The 18,900-nt window shown below is 42.7% G+C and overlaps 1 protein-coding gene across 2 annotated transcripts in view; it reads right to left on the bottom strand.

Annotated features, from left to right (window-relative positions):
• Nucleotides 1-18,900, bottom strand: part of LOC115482437 (transmembrane protein 109-like) — a 36,725-nt gene that overhangs the window by 15,052 nt on the left and 2,773 nt on the right. For both annotated transcript variants that reach the window (XM_030222196.1, XM_030222187.1), the window contains 2 exons: nt 9,678-9,932; nt 8,272-8,374 (listed from right to left, as the gene is read on the bottom strand). In XM_030222196.1, the coding sequence (XP_030078056.1) occupies nt 8,272-8,374; nt 9,678-9,896 (322 nt within the window). In that variant the 5' untranslated portion in view covers nt 9,897-9,932. The remainder of the gene's footprint in view (nt 1-8,271; nt 8,375-9,677; nt 9,933-18,900) is intronic.

Raw genomic sequence — 18,900 nt, 5'->3', positions numbered from 1 at the left:
ATAAGCCATTATTAAGATGGACTTGGGACAATCCACTGCTCATTTCTAGGATAAGCAGCATAAAATGTATTGTACTGCTTTGGATCTTGTCAGGTACTTGTGACCTGCATTGGCCACTGTTGGAAGCAGGATGCTGGGCTTGATGGACCTTCGGTCTGTCCCAGTATGGCAACACTTATGTTCTTATGAACAGAGGAGAGTGATCTTTGCACAAACAGCAGCTTGGGTACAATGCTCCAGTGCTACACAGCACATAGATCTGACTCGCTCTGACTCTTTAACTTGTGATCTTTAACTTACTAGGGGTCCTTTTACTAAGCTGCAGCAAACATTGGCCTTAGTGTGCCCTTGCATGGATTTTTCCTGGGCACTATGACCATTTTTACCACACACATTTTGAGACTACAAATGTTTAATAATAGATCATATTCCTGGATCTATACGAGGAGGTGATAGAGATTGTAGACTGATTCAAACCGAACAGCGTTGGATCCATAGATTGAATACCTTAACTCCCAATGGGCTGAACAACAGGATTGAATGGAAAGCCTTCCTGTAAGGTAGAGGGTAACGTTGCCTATTCAATGTCAGTCAACTGTTTAGAACTTGAAGGGCTTGTCCCTTTAAGTCATAGACACGGCGATGATTGCAGGAACACGACGGCATCAGTTTAAAAATGGAGCGCCATTTTGTCTGTAGCAGTCCTCTTAGAAATCAGATTGGACACAGCATAAGGTATGAGCAATTAACAGTTTTCAGAGCTATTCCACAGACTTTTATTTATTTATTTTTTTTATTTGTTACATTTGTACCCCACATTTTCCCACCTATTTGCAGGCTCAATGTGGCTTACATAGTACCGTAGAGGCATTTGCCAATTCGGTTGATAACAAATACAAGTTATGTTGTGTTCAGATGAGGTAGGTGTGGATCAGGCGTCATAGGGTCGAAGGAAGTGAAGATTATAAATTGTCTAGTACGATCATTAGTTATGCTGTGTTGCTGGGTGTGAGGATTTACGTTGGATCTGTGGGATAGGCCTTTTTGAAGAGGTGAGTTTTTAGTGATTTCCTGAAATTTAAGTGGTCATGGATTGTTCTCACAGCATTTGGGAGTCCATTCCATAGTTGTGTGCTTAAGTAAGAGAACTAGATGCATAAGTTGTTTTACATCTTAGTCCTTTACAGTTTGGGTAATGTAGGTTTAGGTATGATTGTGATGATCCGATTCTATTTCTGGTTGGTATATCTATGAGGTCTATCATGTAACCTGGGACTACGCCGTAGGTAATTTTGTGGACCAAAGTGCAGATTTTGAAGATGATCCGTTCTTTGATTGGGAGCTAGTGCAGCTTTTCTCGCAGGGGTTTAGCACTTTCGAATCGTGTTTTACTATATATCAATCTGGCTGCTGTATTTTGGGCGGTCTGGAGTTTTTTTGTGAGTTGTAGTTTACATCCCCTGTAGATTCCGTTACAGTAATCTGTATTGTATTAGGTTTCGAAAGTTTCCCTCGGGAAGAAAGGTTTTATTCACTTGAGTTTCCACATTGCATAGAACATTTTCTTTATTATGGTATTTACTTGGTTCTCGAGAGTAAGGCTGTGGTCGATTGTGACGCCAAGTATTTTTAAGCTGTCTGAAGTAGGGAGTGTGTGTCCTGGGGTGCTTATGGTTGCAGGATGAGGCAGTGTGTTTTTTCAGTGTTCAGTTTCAATTGGAATGAGTTTGCCCATATCTCTCTTTGACTTTCGTTAAGATTATCCTGTTGTACTTCTTCATAGGGTACTCGGAGAGACAGGGGGTAATGCTCCTATTGAAGCATTGGTGAAACAGGGGCTCGCTGTAGAGCGTACCCAGCAGTCCACGTCTTAAACAAGATAAGTACTTTGTGCTTTAAACATTGATATAGATCAAGGATAAATGCAACAGTATATATATTTAATAAGATAAAATCAAAAAATTAAAAGCCAGAGGTTCACATTCAATAAATTGATTTTCAAGCAGTGAATTCTGTGCAGCGAAGCGTTCATATTGACGAAATCAGAGGTGAATGCGGATCATCTGAAGTCATTTCCTCTGCAAATATAACTCAGCATAACTACACCTAGGAGAGTATTACTTGCTTTAATTGTTACAAAAATATATGAATTTGTGTAGCTTTTCCCTGTATTTGTTATTTATATTTGTATTTAATAGATTTATACATTGGTTTTAATCAATTTATGTGTGATTATATTTGTGAATTTATGAGATATTTGATGCTTTTGTGTCTATTTTGCTGTTTCTCTCTTTCCTATCATTCATTTACTTACATGGGAAAATTAGGTTCTTACCTTGGTAATTTTCTTTCCTTTAGTCATAGCAGATGAAGCCATTACATATGGGTTGTGTCCATAAACCAGCAGGGGGAGATAGAGAGCACTCAACTTTTCACAGTGCCTCATGGCCAGCCAGCTCCACTGCCTCTTCAGTATTTGAAGCTTCCAAAGCAGTATGGCAAACCGCAATGGGAATAACATGAACTTTCCTCACAGTGAACGATGGCCCCTTAACAAGGGCATGAACTCAAAAGGAGGGAATGAACACATCCTCCTGGAGGGAATAAACTCGTCCTCCAAAACATAAACTGGAGGGAATGGATTCATCCTCCTATAAGTGAACATGAATCCTGAAGACTGTTTTCCAACTTTCTCCCAAGGAAGGAACTTCAGGAAACAAGAACAGAACCTGAAACAGATTCACAGCATACAGACAATCATACAGGGAGGGCTCATGGCTTCATCTGCTATGACTAAAGGAAAGAAAATTACCAAGGTAAGAACCTAATTTTCCCTTCCTTGTCATCAAGCAGACAAAGACATTACGTATGGGATGTAACAAAGCAATCCCTATATAGGGTGGGAACAGGTCACACCACACGCTAGCACTTGTGCTCCAAAACGCGCATCCCTCCTAGCAGCCACATCCAGCCTGTAATGTCGGGCAAAAGAGAGCTTAGAAGCCCATGTTGCTGCACTGCATATCTCTTGACGAGAGAGTGCTCCAGTTTCAGCCCAAGAGGAAGAAATCGCTCTGGTAGAATGCGCCTTAAAGGCTACAGGCGGAGACCGGCTGGCAAGCAGATAAGCTGAAAAGATAGTTTCTTTGAGCCAGCGGGCAATAGTGGCTTTAGACACTGGAGACCCTCTGTGAGGACCTGATAGCAAAACAAACAGATGATCATAGATCCTGAAAGAGATAGTAACTCGCAGATACTGCAGCAGAGTCCTGCGCACATCCAACAGGTGCAACTTCCCAAAAGATTCTGGAAACTCCTCCTTATCAAAGTAGGGCAAGAAAATAGGCTGGTTTAGGTGAAACGCTGAAACCACCTTAGGCATGAAGGAAGGCGTGGTCCGAACTGTGACCCCGGACTCTGAGAATTGCAGAAATGGGTCTCTACAGGACAGCGCCTGGAGCTCTGACACCCGTCTCGCCGAAGTAATGGCCACAAGAAAAACGGCCTTTAGTGTCAAATCTTTCTCCGATGCTTGCCGAAGCGGCTCAAAAGGAGAAGCCTGCAGGGCCTTCAAAATTAGCCCCAAGTTCTAAGCTGGACAGGGTGCTCGCACGGAAGGCCGGAGCCGAAGCACCCCACTAAGAAACCGTGCCACATCTGGATGAGCAGCTAAAGACACACCTTCAACCTTACCACGAAGGGAGGCCAACGCTGCCACTTGCACCCGCAGGGAATTATAGGCCAAGCCTATTTGTACACCATCCTGCAAAAAGTCCAGAATCGGCGAGACAGGAGCCCACATGGGTGTGATCGCTTTTGAAGCACACCAAGACTCAAACAGGCGCCAAATCCTGGCATAAGCAGGAGAGTGGAAATGACTGTGTTTGAATAGTCTTTGTCCCTCAATTGCGCCCTCTCAATCGCCATGCCATAAGACCAAAGCGGCAGACATCCTCCATGGCTACCGGGCCCTGTGACAACAGGTTCAGTACCAGAGGTAAAGGAAGGGGAGCCTCCACTAGCATCTGTTGGAGGTCCGCATACCAAGGCCTCCTGGGCCAATCCGGGGCGATGAGTGGTGTTTTCCGAGGGCTCTCTTTAAGCATATAATAACAATAAGAAGTCTGTATATATATAGAGAATGCATAAATAAAGAAAGCAAAGGTATTGCTGTTGGCAGACATCAAGTTAAGGTCTTTGGTTTTGTGATTTATTATGTTTGTTACAGCAGAGATCAACCATCGAGGTGGAGGAGCTGAGACCACTACAGATATAACAAATCAGACAAAAGAGTGGCATACAGGCGGAGCGGGAGAGGGTGGCAGCTGTCAGGAGCTGGTCCACGTGCCCAGTGACTGACTCTGTCATTTCCCTGGCTGCCGAGGATGGGATCCTCAGAGCACCTCAGCCCAGAGGGACCTCAACTGCTGCTATTGCTGCCGCCGCAGCCATCATTGGCGCCTCTCTGTCCTCCTCCTTCCAGCGCCTCCACCCCCGCAGCAACATGGCTGGCTTCAAGCGCGGCTACAACCTGGACAAGACCCTAGGCAGGGGTTCTTTGATTTATGACATAGTATTTTTTGTCCTTTGGATGCAGCAGTTGATAGTTTGTTTTGAAAGTACCAAGATGGCAGCTGCTGGGCGTAACCAACTTCAACTTTTTGACATTATGCCATCTCCCGTCTTATTAAAACCTCCTTGGGACTTGCCTGTCTCTAGCCATTGAAAACACAATACTGAAACACCACCCCACACTGGCAGCAATGCAATTGGAGGAATACTGCTCAGTTAAAGAGGGGACACTGTTCTCAAGGAGAGAGGTTTTTTTTCACATCCCCTCAGCCAGTTCTCTACAACTTGAATGAGCACAGTCTTGTACTTATTCCCACTGTATTGTTATTTTTTGTGGGTTCCTGTTAATGGAATAAAGCCCCTTCCTCTTGCTGATCAATTGATGGTTTACTGACTGGTAGCGCTATAGAAATGATTTGTGGTAGTAGTAGTAGTAGATTAGGTGAGCTGTTAAGACTTTTTTTGATCGAGTTTTGTTTAACTTCCTGTGAAATGTTTTTATTTCATGCTTTTATGGTTGGTTGGTTGGTTGGTTGTTTATTTTATTAAGTATGGGGTCCTTTTACTAAGGTGAGCTAATTCATTAGTGCGTGTTAAGTGCTAGGCAGCCCATAGGTATACAATGGTCTGCATGGCATTAAGTGCGCCTTGGTAAAAGGGCCCCTATTTGTTTTGTTACCCTTTCTGAGCATTATCGGGAAGAGGGGCTAAATATCAAATAAAATCAATACATAACTAATTAAATAAATACTTTGTGGGGTGTGATAAGATGTCGGATTAAGCGCAGCACGGTGACATACCATTTTGACATCCTACTAGAGACTTGTTTTTTTCCCGCTGCTAGTTTTCCTCGAGTTATGTGCCATACCAAAAGGAAAGGGGTTGTGAGGCTTCAGCCACTGCCAGTCCACACCTCCTCCTCAAGATAAATCGACGCTGGAACGTTTTGCAGTGCACATTTCACATGATAGAACAGGAGTTGAAGACCCCTCGACAGCCTGCACTCTTTGGGGCTAACATTTCTCTTTCTCCTCCGGAAGTCATCTCCCCACCTTGCCCTACTGGTAGTTGGGCCGAAGTCGAGCTCTCCCTGCACAAGAAAGGCGTGGGTGCAGGGATCTCTGTCAGCGGTGTTCAACCAGACAAGGCGATTGCAGAACCTCAGGAGAAGGGAGCGAGATCAGATTCAGCTCCCTTGGGAGAATTAGTGATGACCCTAGAAGGCATCTGGAGGACCCTACAGGTGCTCACTGAGACTGTGGCAAAAGCTGCTCAAGATACAGCGACATTAGTGAGCAACATAGGTGTTCTTTTTACATCTTTGGAATCTAATAAGCTGGAGTACCCGAGATCAACTCAGCAGAATGAAGGAGATATTAAAGATCTTAAAGCACCATTTGCTTCAGTTGTTAAGGATAACTTGTTTATATATAGGAAATTGGAGCAAGCTGAGAATTTCAACAGAAGATTAAATCTTTGGATTTTGAATTTTTCTAGATCATCAGGACTGCCCCCTGTAGAATTCTTAAAAAAAAGTACCTTATTGGAATTTTGAAATATTCCTCTTCTTCTATTCCACCTCTGAATAAGGTTTACTATATTCCTGTTTCTTCAAGACATACGGGGGACGCTCCTGTGGTTGCAGATCAACCTCAACAAGAGGGTGTGGATTTAAATAACTTGTCAGCTATATTAGAATCCTCTCTCTCTGAGGTGACTGATTGAGGGATGCTTTTGGCATCTTCTGTCTTTGAACAAGATCTAAACGCTGTATTACGGTTCTATTTTCGGAACTCACAGGCTTTGTTCTGTAGGCAAACAGTTTGGGTCTATCAAGATGTGGCAATGTCTACTCAAGACAGGAGAAAGTTATTTTTGGCAATGAGAATGGAGAACCGAATGCTGGGTGCCTCATTTATTCTAGCATACCCTTGTAAATGTTTAATTTGCTATTTGGGGGTAAAATATATTTTGGGGGAGCCTCAACATCTGAGAGCCTTTATGGATGTTAAAAAAAAATCACCACTGGTAATGTACAGTCTGATGGCATTTAAATAGTGTGTTGTAGCTCAATTTAGGGCCTTTGCCTTAACTTGTTTCCTTTATACATCTCCTAAGTATTTCAATTATGCTCCTTCCCTTGTATTGTAGGCTTAAAAAAGGTGCCATAACCAACACCTATAGTAGACACCCTGATGCAGAATTACCCTCAAAATGTTAAGACAGAGAAAGCAACAGAGAAACAAAGCAGGTAGGTGGCTATTTCGTGTAACCTTGCCAGGACTGCTGCTCTTGGCTCATAAGAACATAAGCACATAAGTATTGCCTTACTGGGACAGACCAAAGGTCCATCAAGCCTGGTATCCTGTTTCCAACAGTGGTCAATCCAGGTCACTAGTATCTGGCAAGATCCCAAGTAAGACAGATCTTATGCTGCTTATCCTAGAAATAAGCAATGGGTTTTCCCAAGTCCATGTTAATAATGGCTTAGAGACTTTTCTTTTAGGAAATTATCCAAACCTTTTTTTAAATCCTGCTAAGCTAACTGCTTTTACCATATTCTCTGGCAACCAATTCCAGAGTTTAATTACATGTTGAATGAATAAATATTTTCTCCGGTTTGTTTTAAATGTACTACTTAGTAGCTTCATTGCATTACCCCTAGTCCTAGTATTTTTGGAAAGAGTAAACAAGCAATCCACATCTACCCATTCCACTCCAGTCAGTATTTTATAGACCTCACTCATATCTCCTCTCAGCCACTTCATCTCTAAGCTGAAGAGCCCTAGCCACTTTAGCCTTTCCTCGTAGGGAAGTCGTCCCATCCCCTTTATCATTCTCGTTCCCCTTCTCTGTACCTTTTCTAATTCTGTGATATCTTTTTTCAGATGCAGTCATCAGAACTGCACACAGTATTCAAGGTATAGTTGTACCAACGAGCAATACAAAGGCATTACAACATTCTCATTTTTGTTTTCCATTCCTTTCCTAATAATTCCTAATATTCTATTTGCTTTCATAGCCACCACTGTACACTAAGCAGAGGGTTTCAAAGTATCATCAACAATGACAGCTAGATCCAGGGCCGGTCTTAGGGCGAGGCGACCAAAGTGACCGCATAGGGCCTTGCGCTCAAGGGGGCCCCGCGCGGCGTGCCTCTGCCCCACCCCCAACCGCCTGAATTCCAGTCCCCCTCCCTCTGAATTTTAAAAGTTACCTCGTCGGGTTACAGGCAGCGGCAGGAGTGAAAAGCGTGCGAGCTGCTCAGCGCTTCAGGAGCCTTCCTTTCCCTCTCTCAGCTCTGGTCCCACCCTCGTGGAAACAGGAAATGAGGGCGGGACCAGAGCAGCGATCCCAGCACAGACCCCTGGAGAACCCCATTATCTACCCTTCTCCACTCTGATAAAGGGAGAATTCTAGCAGCCTTATTAGCCTTGGACTAAACTGGAATCCTTGTAGGTTGTGCTACCTTTCTAAGGACCGGCATACATAGATGTAGCAGAAGCTGAGCTATTAGGTTCATATGAGTCCCTTCTTCATATGCCTTATAAAGGGAAATTCATTCAGTTTCATAACAGATACATCCCACCGACCAGAACAGATGGCAGCAGAACAAGGGTTGGGTCTCTGCTGAGAAAAGAAGGCCTCCTCATTCTCTGCATGGTTCTGAGGGAAAACATATTAAACCCCACCACTTACCCCCTACTCCAAGCACTGTGAGCAGCTGTTGGATGAGTCCTGAGAGCGTGATCAGACCTGTGGAGATTGCTGAGCAGAATATCCAGAAGAGACTGGAGAGAGTCTGAAAGGGAAACCAAAGTGAGAAGGGGAAACATGACAGAATGTATATGTGTAAGGGACTCATGGAAGTCAAAAGTGTCTTACTCCCCCTACTAACAGATGGTTACCCTGGCTCCTCTATTAAACTGATGCAGTATATTCCAGCTTACTTAGGAGGGAAATAGGAGGTGGTATAAAATAATGAAGAAATAAAATCCCTGGCAGCAGAAAACTTCAAATGCACCAGGTGGGAAATTTTAGACTAGTCCTGCTGTTCTAAAATCACCTCCTCCTCTGACTGAGGTGCTGTGTTACATGTCATGCTGATTCCAAATGAGGAAGCAGGACTACAAATCCCACAGTGCACAGCAATGAAAGCTCAAAAAGCAGGATTGGTTGCTAGAGCTGCCTAGTAACCCCAGATCCTGCAGGGAGACTGAGTTACACACAGAACTTGATAAATGTGGGATCGTGTTTATATAATGCCTTTCGAATCCTAAGCCTCGGATCTTAATGGACCCTTCTGATCAGCACATCCATCTTAACAGCTTCAGGAGCAAGGCGGGAAAACATCCCTGCCCCTCACTCTTATGGTCTGACCTTCAGCAGGTCAGCGGTCTCTCAAAGCTCAATCTTTCTATCTCATGCAACTGCATTTTAGCATTTCTTAACAAGGTACGTATCAAACAGAGCTAATAATTATTTACAACTTCTACAGCATCAGGCATGCAGCATTCTACCATCAAGGTGTGCACATGAAATGGACAGGGAAGAAGGAGGTTTTCTGCAAGGAATGCTAGAAGGGCAGCAGCATTTATGAATGCAGGGAAGGAGGCAAGAAGCAGCTGACTGGAGAGAGGAGCTGCTGAGCAGGCGGGCAGGAAGGTCTAGGAAACTACCTGCCTCAGTTTCCCAATGAGGCATATATGGTGGCATGTGACTGCTGAAAAGCCACTTAAGGTTGTCAACCAGCTCCAGATTCACTCATATTCACGTTTTACCCCAATGCATGCAGGGGACTTGTAGTTCTGATTTCAAAATTGGATTCCCTAACAAAAGCAAGATTACAAGTCCCTGCATGCATTGGGGTAAAACCTGGACTGGATCAACCCTGACGGGCAAATCTGGAGCCGTTGGCAACCCTATTTCTGATGTTCAAAAAAGACTGAAACTTGATGTACATTTTATGAGCATATACTGTTAAAGAAGAAATTACATCACAACAGAGCAACAATATCTCATAATCCCTCAAGTAATGACAGACAGCTTTATTATAGGTAGGCAGTGATACATTATCTCACTCATGTAAGAAGTTTTATGCTTACTGAAGTTATTTGCTCAGTTAGCTCTTTTCCTAGCAGCCCCTCCAGTGTATGTTTCACTGTATGGGCGCCCTGAGAAAGGATGTCTCCAGGCCTCTCAGGCTCTTTTTTCTGCGCTGACACTGTGGGTATGTGGAAGATGGCACAGGCGAGCATGGCGGCAATGATCACTTGGAGCAGGAGCCGAGAGCTGGAGGGAAAGTATGTCCATGTTGTCTTCATGATTGCCTCACCCTTGGGGAAATAATGCAGAGAAATCTGTGGAAAGAAGAGGCAAAAATATAAAAGCATATCCTTAAAGAAGAGATGAGGTTCCATTCTCCTCTCTGATAAATGCCAGATAATGTAATAACTCAAAATCCACTCCCCCTTACAGATGCAAAATCCCCATTATAAGGATGATTTATTTACTTATCTATTTATTAAGTCATTCTTTCATACCATTGTTCCACAACCCACAGTGCTGGCCAGCAAAACCAAGTAAGGAGAAAATATACATAGATGAAATAATAAAAGGTCACATTAAATAAAAGCAAAAGCAAATGTATAAATTAGCCAACAACAAAGCAAGACCATCACCAGGGAAAAAGAAAACTGGTCACACCAATAATGAAAATCCAAGAAAATCCAGTGACATACCCCATGCAAGTCTAAAAAACCACATCCTTAGACTAGGAAGCATACGTCCAAAAAATGAGAGATGCGTATAGTACAAATAATTAGTACACTGCCCTATGGAAGAGATATTAAATACAACAAAAGCTAAAGGGGCCTTTTTACTAAGCAGTGCTATTTTTAGCATGTGCGTTTCCAACGCACTAGGGCCACTTTTAGCATGGCTGTAAAATGGCTGCAATTTCAATTTTCCCCTTAATGGCCATGTGCCAGTTGGCACAGGAATGCCCATGCTCCGCCCCTGACGTGCCCCCTCCCAAAAATCCAAAAAGGAACTGGAAAGGGGATGGGATTTGATATATTGCCTTTCTGTACTTGAAATCAAAGCAGTTTACATATTATATACAGGCACTTATTTTATTTAGTGCATGGTTTGCATGTGCAAATGTAAAAAATGCAGTGATGCTTAAGCACATCCTGCTTTAGTCCATTTTTGCTGCATTAGGAGCACATTAGCGCCTAATGCAACTTAGTAAAGGAACCCCTAAGTCACTAAGAAGTACCAACAGATCCCATTCACTCCCAGGCAGGAGCAGATGCCTTGACATTTTCTGGAAACAAATTTCACAACTTAATTGCATGTTGAATGAAAGAAAATACCATTTATTGTTTATTTAGAAACTTGAAATACCGCTCTTCCAAACAAGGTCAGAGTAGTGCTCAGGCTAACATAAGGTAGGAAAGAATACCATAAATTCAGAATCACAGAATGCAATCAAACCAAAGAGAAAGAATAAAAACATAAGAAAATAAAAACAAACAAAACCAAAATGCAATTAAAAACCATCAAACAAGAGATGCTGCAACTCAATCACAGCATAATGTACCCAATAATATACAAAATCAATTGAAAGAAAAAACCTGCTCAAACAAACAGGTTTTCAAGGCTTTCTTAAGGGGTGCAAAAAGTTAATAAACAACAAATGTCGCAAGATAGCGAATTTCATAAGCATGGAGCCTAAAAGAAAAAAAGCAGATTGTCTCTTAGATTCATAATGCGCAGTCCGTGGGGAAAGAAGTACTAGTCAGTGTGCACCTAATGAGTGAAGCTGCCAAGCAGGATAGTAAAAGGAAATTAAACTGGATAAACAGGATGGAGTACCAGAGTGAAAAGCCTTAAAGGCCAAACACAGAATCTTAATTGTATTCACTGGTGGACTGAGAGCCAGTGTAAAGACTTCAGTAAAGGTGAATAATGATCGAAACAGCTTGCTTTATAGAGAAATCTGACAGCTGTATTATGAAGTGTTTGCAAACATTTTAAATTCAGTTTGGGAAGAACCTGCAGAGGCTACATTACAGTAGTCTATGTAAGAAATAACAAAAGGCATGTACTAATGTGTGCAATGTTGAAAAATCTAAGAGTTTCTTCAACGGGTGCAGCCAACGAAGTGCTAAAAAATCAGATTGCAATACTTTAGAAATCTGTTTATGAAAAGAAAGTGCAGTAACCAGGATCACGCCCAAATAATGGAATGAATTAACTGTTGTAACTGAAGTATCAAAAAGAAGAGGTGCTATAGATGGAGTAGTCAGACATCCAGTCGACCAACAAAAAGTGGTCTTATTTTGAATCAAGACCATTTTATGAGCAGAGAACCGAGTAGCCATCTTCTTAAGGCATTCTTGGAGAATATTGAAATCTGGGAAGGAGGAAATAATTGGAAAGACTAACAAACTGCCATCTGCATAGACCAATGCAAAGAGAGTGGGAAGTGGACCAATGACTCCAGGGAAACAGGAGATAAAATTTCAGAGTACCACTTTATTCAATGACTCCACACAGAAACTGTGTTTCGGCCACAGGCCTACCTCAGGAGTCTCAGTTGAGCCTTGTGGTTCAAAAAGAAGTGGAATCTTGAAATAGAGTGATCTTAGATGATCCTTATGGTTCCAAAAAATGGATCTTGAGGTCGAGTGGTCTTGAAAAAGACCTTTGCGATTCCCTGCTGATGTAGCATCTCGATATAATCTGCAGGGAATCGCAAAGGTCTTTTTCAAGACCACTCGACCTCAAGATCCATTTTTTGGAACCATAAGGATCATCTAAGACCACTCTATTTCAAGATTCCACTTCTTTTTGAACCACAAGGCTCATAAGACTCCTGAGGCAGGCCTGTGGCCGAAACACAGTTTCTGTGTCGAGTCATTGAATAAAGTGGTACTCTGAAATTTTATCTCCCATTTCCCTGGAGTCATTGGTCCACTTTCCACTCTCCTTGCACTGTTGTATTCACGTGGGAGTCAGTGTTCATCCACTTAGGTGGATTACTCTCTCCTAGACATAGAACAAGACACCATATTCCTGAATGGTAGTGAGTAAGGGACTGAGAATGATATTAAACAGGAGAGGAGAAAGCAGGGAGCCCTGGGAAACACCACAACCAAGGGATCAAAGTGAAGATGAAGAGGTGCAGTCTTGACATAAAAGAAACATTCAGAAAGGAAGGAAGAAAACCAAGAATGCACTGTTTCTGACAAACCAGTCAGATGATTCAGAAGAAGAGAATGATCAATAAGGTTGAAAGCTGATGATACGTCAAGTTAGGGTTACCATATGGCTCCAGAAAAAGGAGGACGGATTGAGCCAGCCAGGTTTTACTTACATTGCTTTCAATGGAAAGCAATTGCTTTCAATGGAAGTAATTGAGCCAGCCGGGTTTTACTTCCATTGCTTTCAATTGAAGTAAAACCCGGCTGGCTCAATCCGTCCTCCTTTTTCTGGAGCCATATGGTAACCCTACGTCAAGTGATATCAAGAGAACAACTTTTTTCAAAAATAGAGTGAACCTCACTCAATAGGGTTGCTATAATAGTTTCTATACTGTAGCCTTTACAGAAATCTGATTGTCTAGGATGTAACACATGTACCTGATCAACAAAATCAGTTTGCTCAAAAGACCAAATGCTGTCAATTTTGATAAAAACCACAAATTAGAGATAGGTCAATAATTCTCTGTTTGAGCAGGATCTGAGCTAGTTTGCTTCAAAATGAAACGAACTAAGGACATCTTCCAGATGTTAGGCACAATGCCTTCAGCCAAACTAGAGGAAATTATTTTGAGGTATAATGGAAGAAGACCATGACAGGACAGTTTTAACCAAGCCAGAGGGATCAGGTCAAGACAACAAAAAGCAAGCCTCATATTAGATAATGTTTTGGAAAGATAGACAAGGTAAAAACAGACCAATGTGAACAAAACACAGAGGGAGTAAGACTAGGAGGAAGTATGGAAGAACTAGGAATGTGAGAGGTAAATGGTTCATGAAGTTTGGCAAGTTTTTCACAGAAATATGAAGCCAAAGATTCTGTGGAATGCATAATAGAAGCAACAGAAGGAGACTCAGTTGTGATAAAAGTGAGAAAAGACATTTAGGAGGATTATGCGAATGGGCAATCAAATTAGAATAATACTTTTTAGCAGATTGTAACTGAGTATTATACTGCTGTAGGTCCTTACAGACTTGAAGATTAATATTTGAAAAAAACTGCTTGCGCCAGGCCCTTTCTGCCCACCTAACCTGGCGCTTTAAAAGACGAAGACCATGATAGAAACAGGGTTCTCCACAGATGAGAGGGATTAATACAATGAATTGTTGTAAACCACATTGAGCCTACAAAGAGGTGGGAAAATGTGGGATACAAATGCAAAAAATAAATAAATTGGGGCAATTGGTGAACTGGGTAGACTCACTCCCACTACAACCTTTGTTCTGTTTTGCCTGCTCTATGCTCTTTATCTACTTGCTTGCTTTGTTTTGAATGCAATGGGATGACTCTGGGAACTCATCAGCCTGAGTCGAAGAGAAACGGGAGACCGTCCCAGGATAGAGACAAGATGGCCCCTACCCGCCTCACCCCCACCTCACTACCCAGCCAACTGGACTAGCGGTGGTGAGAAGAGATCTTGCAGCGGACAGCAGGCACAGCAGAAACCCACGAAAGGCACCACATGAGGGAAAAGACTCTCTGTTTGCTGCATGCAGAGTGACCTACTAACAACCTTTCTAGTTACCACTTGGAGATGTGACAAAGCCTCATCTAATTCCCAGCACGCGGACTAGGTACTCAGCCTGTGCAGATGCTTAAGCTGAACTGTTGAGAAAAGAGTTGAAGGACGAATAAACCTCACTTGAATGGTAACTAAAATCACTATTCAAGTTAACTCCTTGCTTAGTTACATGCTTTGCTACACACTGACTAGATACTTGAAATAGCCGTCTAGATCAGCATTCTACCTAAGCTATTAGGGTACAAGAACTGAATTATTCAATATTTTCCAGCCCAGTATCTCTCTTCTATAACTTACGCAGAGTACAATCCCCCATCAAATTGCACTGCTTATTGTCTAAGCTGCACTACTTATACTATACTGCGCATACTGTACTGTTCACTGAACACATTGCTTTAATAACACTGCACTGCGTACACTATACTGCTCACATCGCTCTGCATTTAATGAATGCACTATGTACTGCTTACTGTTCAAATTGTATTGCTTATAATGCACTGCTGATACTGTAACGGTTACACACAAATTACAACCACTGTATTGCTTAAATTGTACCACGTATACCATACTGCCTACTGCCTAAGCTGAATTGTTATACTGCAATGTTTAAACCATATCGCTAGCACTGTACTGCGCATACTGTACTGTTTACTGTCAAAACTGCACACAAATCGCAACCAACATGAACACCAAAAAACTATTCATGATAATCTATTTCCTCCCCCTAATCTACCATGCTTGGACCACCCCCAATGTAAATAATAACCTACCCACAATACACAAACCCTACAGACAATCCACTTACAACTCACCAGAACAAAAGAATAATAAACAACTAAAAGGAAAAACAAATACATACGGATACAATCAATAGAAAGAGAAGAAAGGAAACAACAAAACTAAAACTCAAGAAAACAGGCAACTAATAAAAATCAACACATCTGCGACCCAGACTGAATCATACCATCCAATCCAACTGGGATACGTCAACGCCTGGTCAGTAGTAAACAAAACAGATATCATAGACTGAATCACCACGGACAAACTTGACATCCTATTTATCACTGAAACCTGGATCCACGACCTTTAAGATCCCATAATCCTAGCCATTTGGATGCCCAGTCTTCCAATTTCCTAAGGTCTTCCGGCAATATTTCACAGTCCGCACATGTTTTAACAACCTTGAATAGTTTTGTATCATCTGAAAATTTGATGACCTCACTCGTCGTTCTGATTTCCATATCATTTATAAATACCGTATTTTTCGGACTATAAGACGCACCGGACCATAAGACGCACCTAGGGTTTAGAGGAGGGAAATAGGAAAAAAAAAATTTTCCTTTTTCCCAACTCTAAAACCTAGGTGCTCCGGTGCGTCTTGTCCGAATCCCGCCCTCCCCCCAGCCCTGTCACCACTTCTCCCTACTCACGCGATCTTCCCTGGTGGTCTAGTGACGTCGGGGCAGGAAAGAGCCCCCTCTTTCCTGCCCAGCACGCTGCTCTCCATCCTCCTGTATGCATTGCTGCCTGACGGTCTCGGCAAGATTCAAAATGGCCGCCGAGAATTGAAGTCTCGGTGGCCATTTTGAATCTCGCCGAGACCGTCAGGCTGCATACAGGAGGATGGAGAGCAGCGCGCTGGGCAGGAAAGAGGAGGCTCTTTCCTGCCCCGACGTCACTAGACCACCAGGGAAGATCGCGTGAGTAGGGAGAAGTCTACCTTCGGACTATAAGACGCACCCCCCCATTTTCCTCCCAAATTTGGGGGGAAAAAAGTGCGTCTTATAGTCCAAAAAATACGGTATGTTAAATAACATCGGTCCCAGTACTGATCCCTGTGGCACTCCGCTGTTCACCCTCCTCCATTTAAAGAAATGACCATTTAACCCTACCCTCTGTTTTCTGTCCAATAACCAAGTCCTAATCCACACCAGAAACTTGCCTCCTATCCCATGACTCTAATTTTCTCATGAGTCTTTCATGAGGAACTTTATGAAAAGCTTTCTGAAAATCTAGAAACACTACATCAACCGTAGAAATGCCTTAGGTGCCTATCTCTCTCTTCTGCACATGCTTAAGGGAAAGGGGATGGGACTTGATATACTTCCTGTCTGTGGTATTTGCAATTACATTCAAAGCAGTTTACGTAGAGGGGCATAATCGAAAGGGACGCCCAAGTTTTGCTGAGGACGTCCTCGTAAAACGTCTCGGTGGAGGGGTGGGGAAACCAGTATTATCGAAACAAGATGGACGTCCATCTTTTGTTTCGATAATATGGTCGGCGACGCCCAAATCTTGACATTTAGGTTGTCATTACATAAGTACATAAGTATTGCCATACTGGGAAAGACCAAAGGTCCATCGAGCCCAGCATCTTGTTTCCAACAGTGGCCAATCCAGGTCACAAATACCCGGCAAGATCCCAAAAATGTGCAAAACATTTTATACTGCTTATCCCAGAAATAGCGGATTTTCCCCAAGTCCATTTAATAACCATTTATGGACTTTTCCTTTAGGAAGCCGTCCTACCTTTTTTAAACTCCGCTAAGCTAACCGCTTTTACCACATTCTCTGGCAACAAATTCCAGAGTTTAATTGCACGTTGACTGAAGAAACTTTTCTCAGATTCGTTTTAAATTTACTACATTGTAGCTTCATCGCATGCCCCCTAGTCCTAGTATTTTTGGAAAGCGTGAACCGAAGCTTCACATCTACCCGTTCAACTCCACTCATTATTTTATAGACCTCTATCACATCTCCCCTCAGCCGCCTTTTCTCCAAGCTGAAGAGCCCTAGCCGCTTTAGCCTTTCCTCATAGCCATCCCCTTTATCATTTTCGTCGCCCTTCTCTGCACCTTTTCTAATTCGACTATATCTTTTTTGAGATGCAGCAACCAGAATTGAACACAATATTCGAGGTGCGGTCGCACCATGGAGCGATACAAAGGCATTATAACATCCTCATTTTTGTTTTCCATTCCTTTGCTAATAATACCTAACATTCTATTTGCTTTCTTAGCCGCAGCAGCACACTGAGCAGAAGGTTTCAGTGTATCATCAACGACGACATCTAGATCCCTTTCTTGGTCCGTGACTCCTAACGTGGAACCTTGCATGACATATCTATAATTCGGGTTCCTCTTTCCCACATGCATCAATTTGCACTTGCTCACATTAAACGTCATCTGCCATTTAGACGCTCAGTCTCCCAGTGGGTTAGTGACCACTTGGGGAGTAAGGGGAGGTCATCCCCGATTCTCTCCTGTGGTCATCTGGTCAGTTTGGGCACCTTTATGTGGCTTGGTCGTAAGAAAAACAGGACCAGGTAAAGTCGTCCAAGTGCTCGTCAGGGATGCCCTTTTTTTTCCATTATGGGTCGAGGACGCCCATGTGTTAGGCACGCCCAAGTCCTGCCTTTGCTACACCTCTGACACGCCCCCATGAACTTTGGTCGTCCCCGCGACGGAAAGCAGTTGGGGATGCCCAAAATTGGCTCTCGATTATGCCGATTTGGGCAACCCTGTGAGGACGCCCATCTTCCGATTTGTGTCAAAAGATGGGCGTCCTTCTCTTTCAAAAATGAGCCTGATAGTATTTACAGGTACTAGGCTACTCCTCCACTCTTGCTGGCAGGAAATTATATACATATATTCCAGATGCCAATTCCAACAAAGCACGCTCAACAAATCATGCAGAACAGAGATACACAACCAGACATATATAGTAATAGGAGTAAATTTGAGAGAGTGAGATCCTACTCCACATACCCTGGCTTAGGAGTGAGGTTCATTACTGTTATGGTATGAGCAAAACTAACCTATTTGGAGAAACTGCCCCCCCCCTCCCTCGATACACATTCAAAAGACATACAGACTCATACGGGAAGGGTTTTTGACTAAGATCTCTTCTTTTTCAGTAGTAGCTCAAGTTGAGTTACATTCAGGTACAGAAAGTATTTTCCCGTCTCAGAAGGCTCACAATCTAATGGGCCGATGCTCAAAATGTAACCCTGGTGCTAGAGACAATTAGCACCAGCTTAGAGCTGGCGTTAGTGAGTGCAGAATGCTTAGAGGGCTCTAGCAGGGAAGTAGATAATGAGGCTCATTTTCAAAGCATTTAGACTTTGGAACTTTGTAAGTCTAAGTGCTTTGAAAATACGCCTCCACGTATGCGCCAAAGATTATTTATTTATTTTATTTGTTACATTTGTACCCCACATTTTCCCACCTATTTGCAGGCTCAATGTGGCTTACACAATACCGTAAAGGCGTTCGCCAAGTCCGGTTGAGAACTAATACAAGGTTATGTTGTAAAATGTGTTATTCACAAATAGCCTGCAGATGTAGTCAAACGGATGTTAATGAGGTCATTTCCTATTCTCCTCCCAATGGTCAGAGACTAGCACACAAAACAAAGCCGCCCTTAAAAAAAATTGAAAAGCTTATATTTAAATGCGCAGAAAACAAGCACTAATGTGTGCTTTTTAGATTTGCTTGGCGCATGCACACAGAAGCTGAGAGTACCATGAAACTCTTCTG

Source organism: Microcaecilia unicolor, chromosome 1, assembly GCF_901765095.1.
Source record: "Microcaecilia unicolor chromosome 1, aMicUni1.1, whole genome shotgun sequence".
Lineage (NCBI taxonomy): Eukaryota > Metazoa > Chordata > Amphibia > Gymnophiona > Siphonopidae > Microcaecilia > Microcaecilia unicolor.
This window is presented reverse-complemented; position numbering and strand designations above follow the sequence as displayed.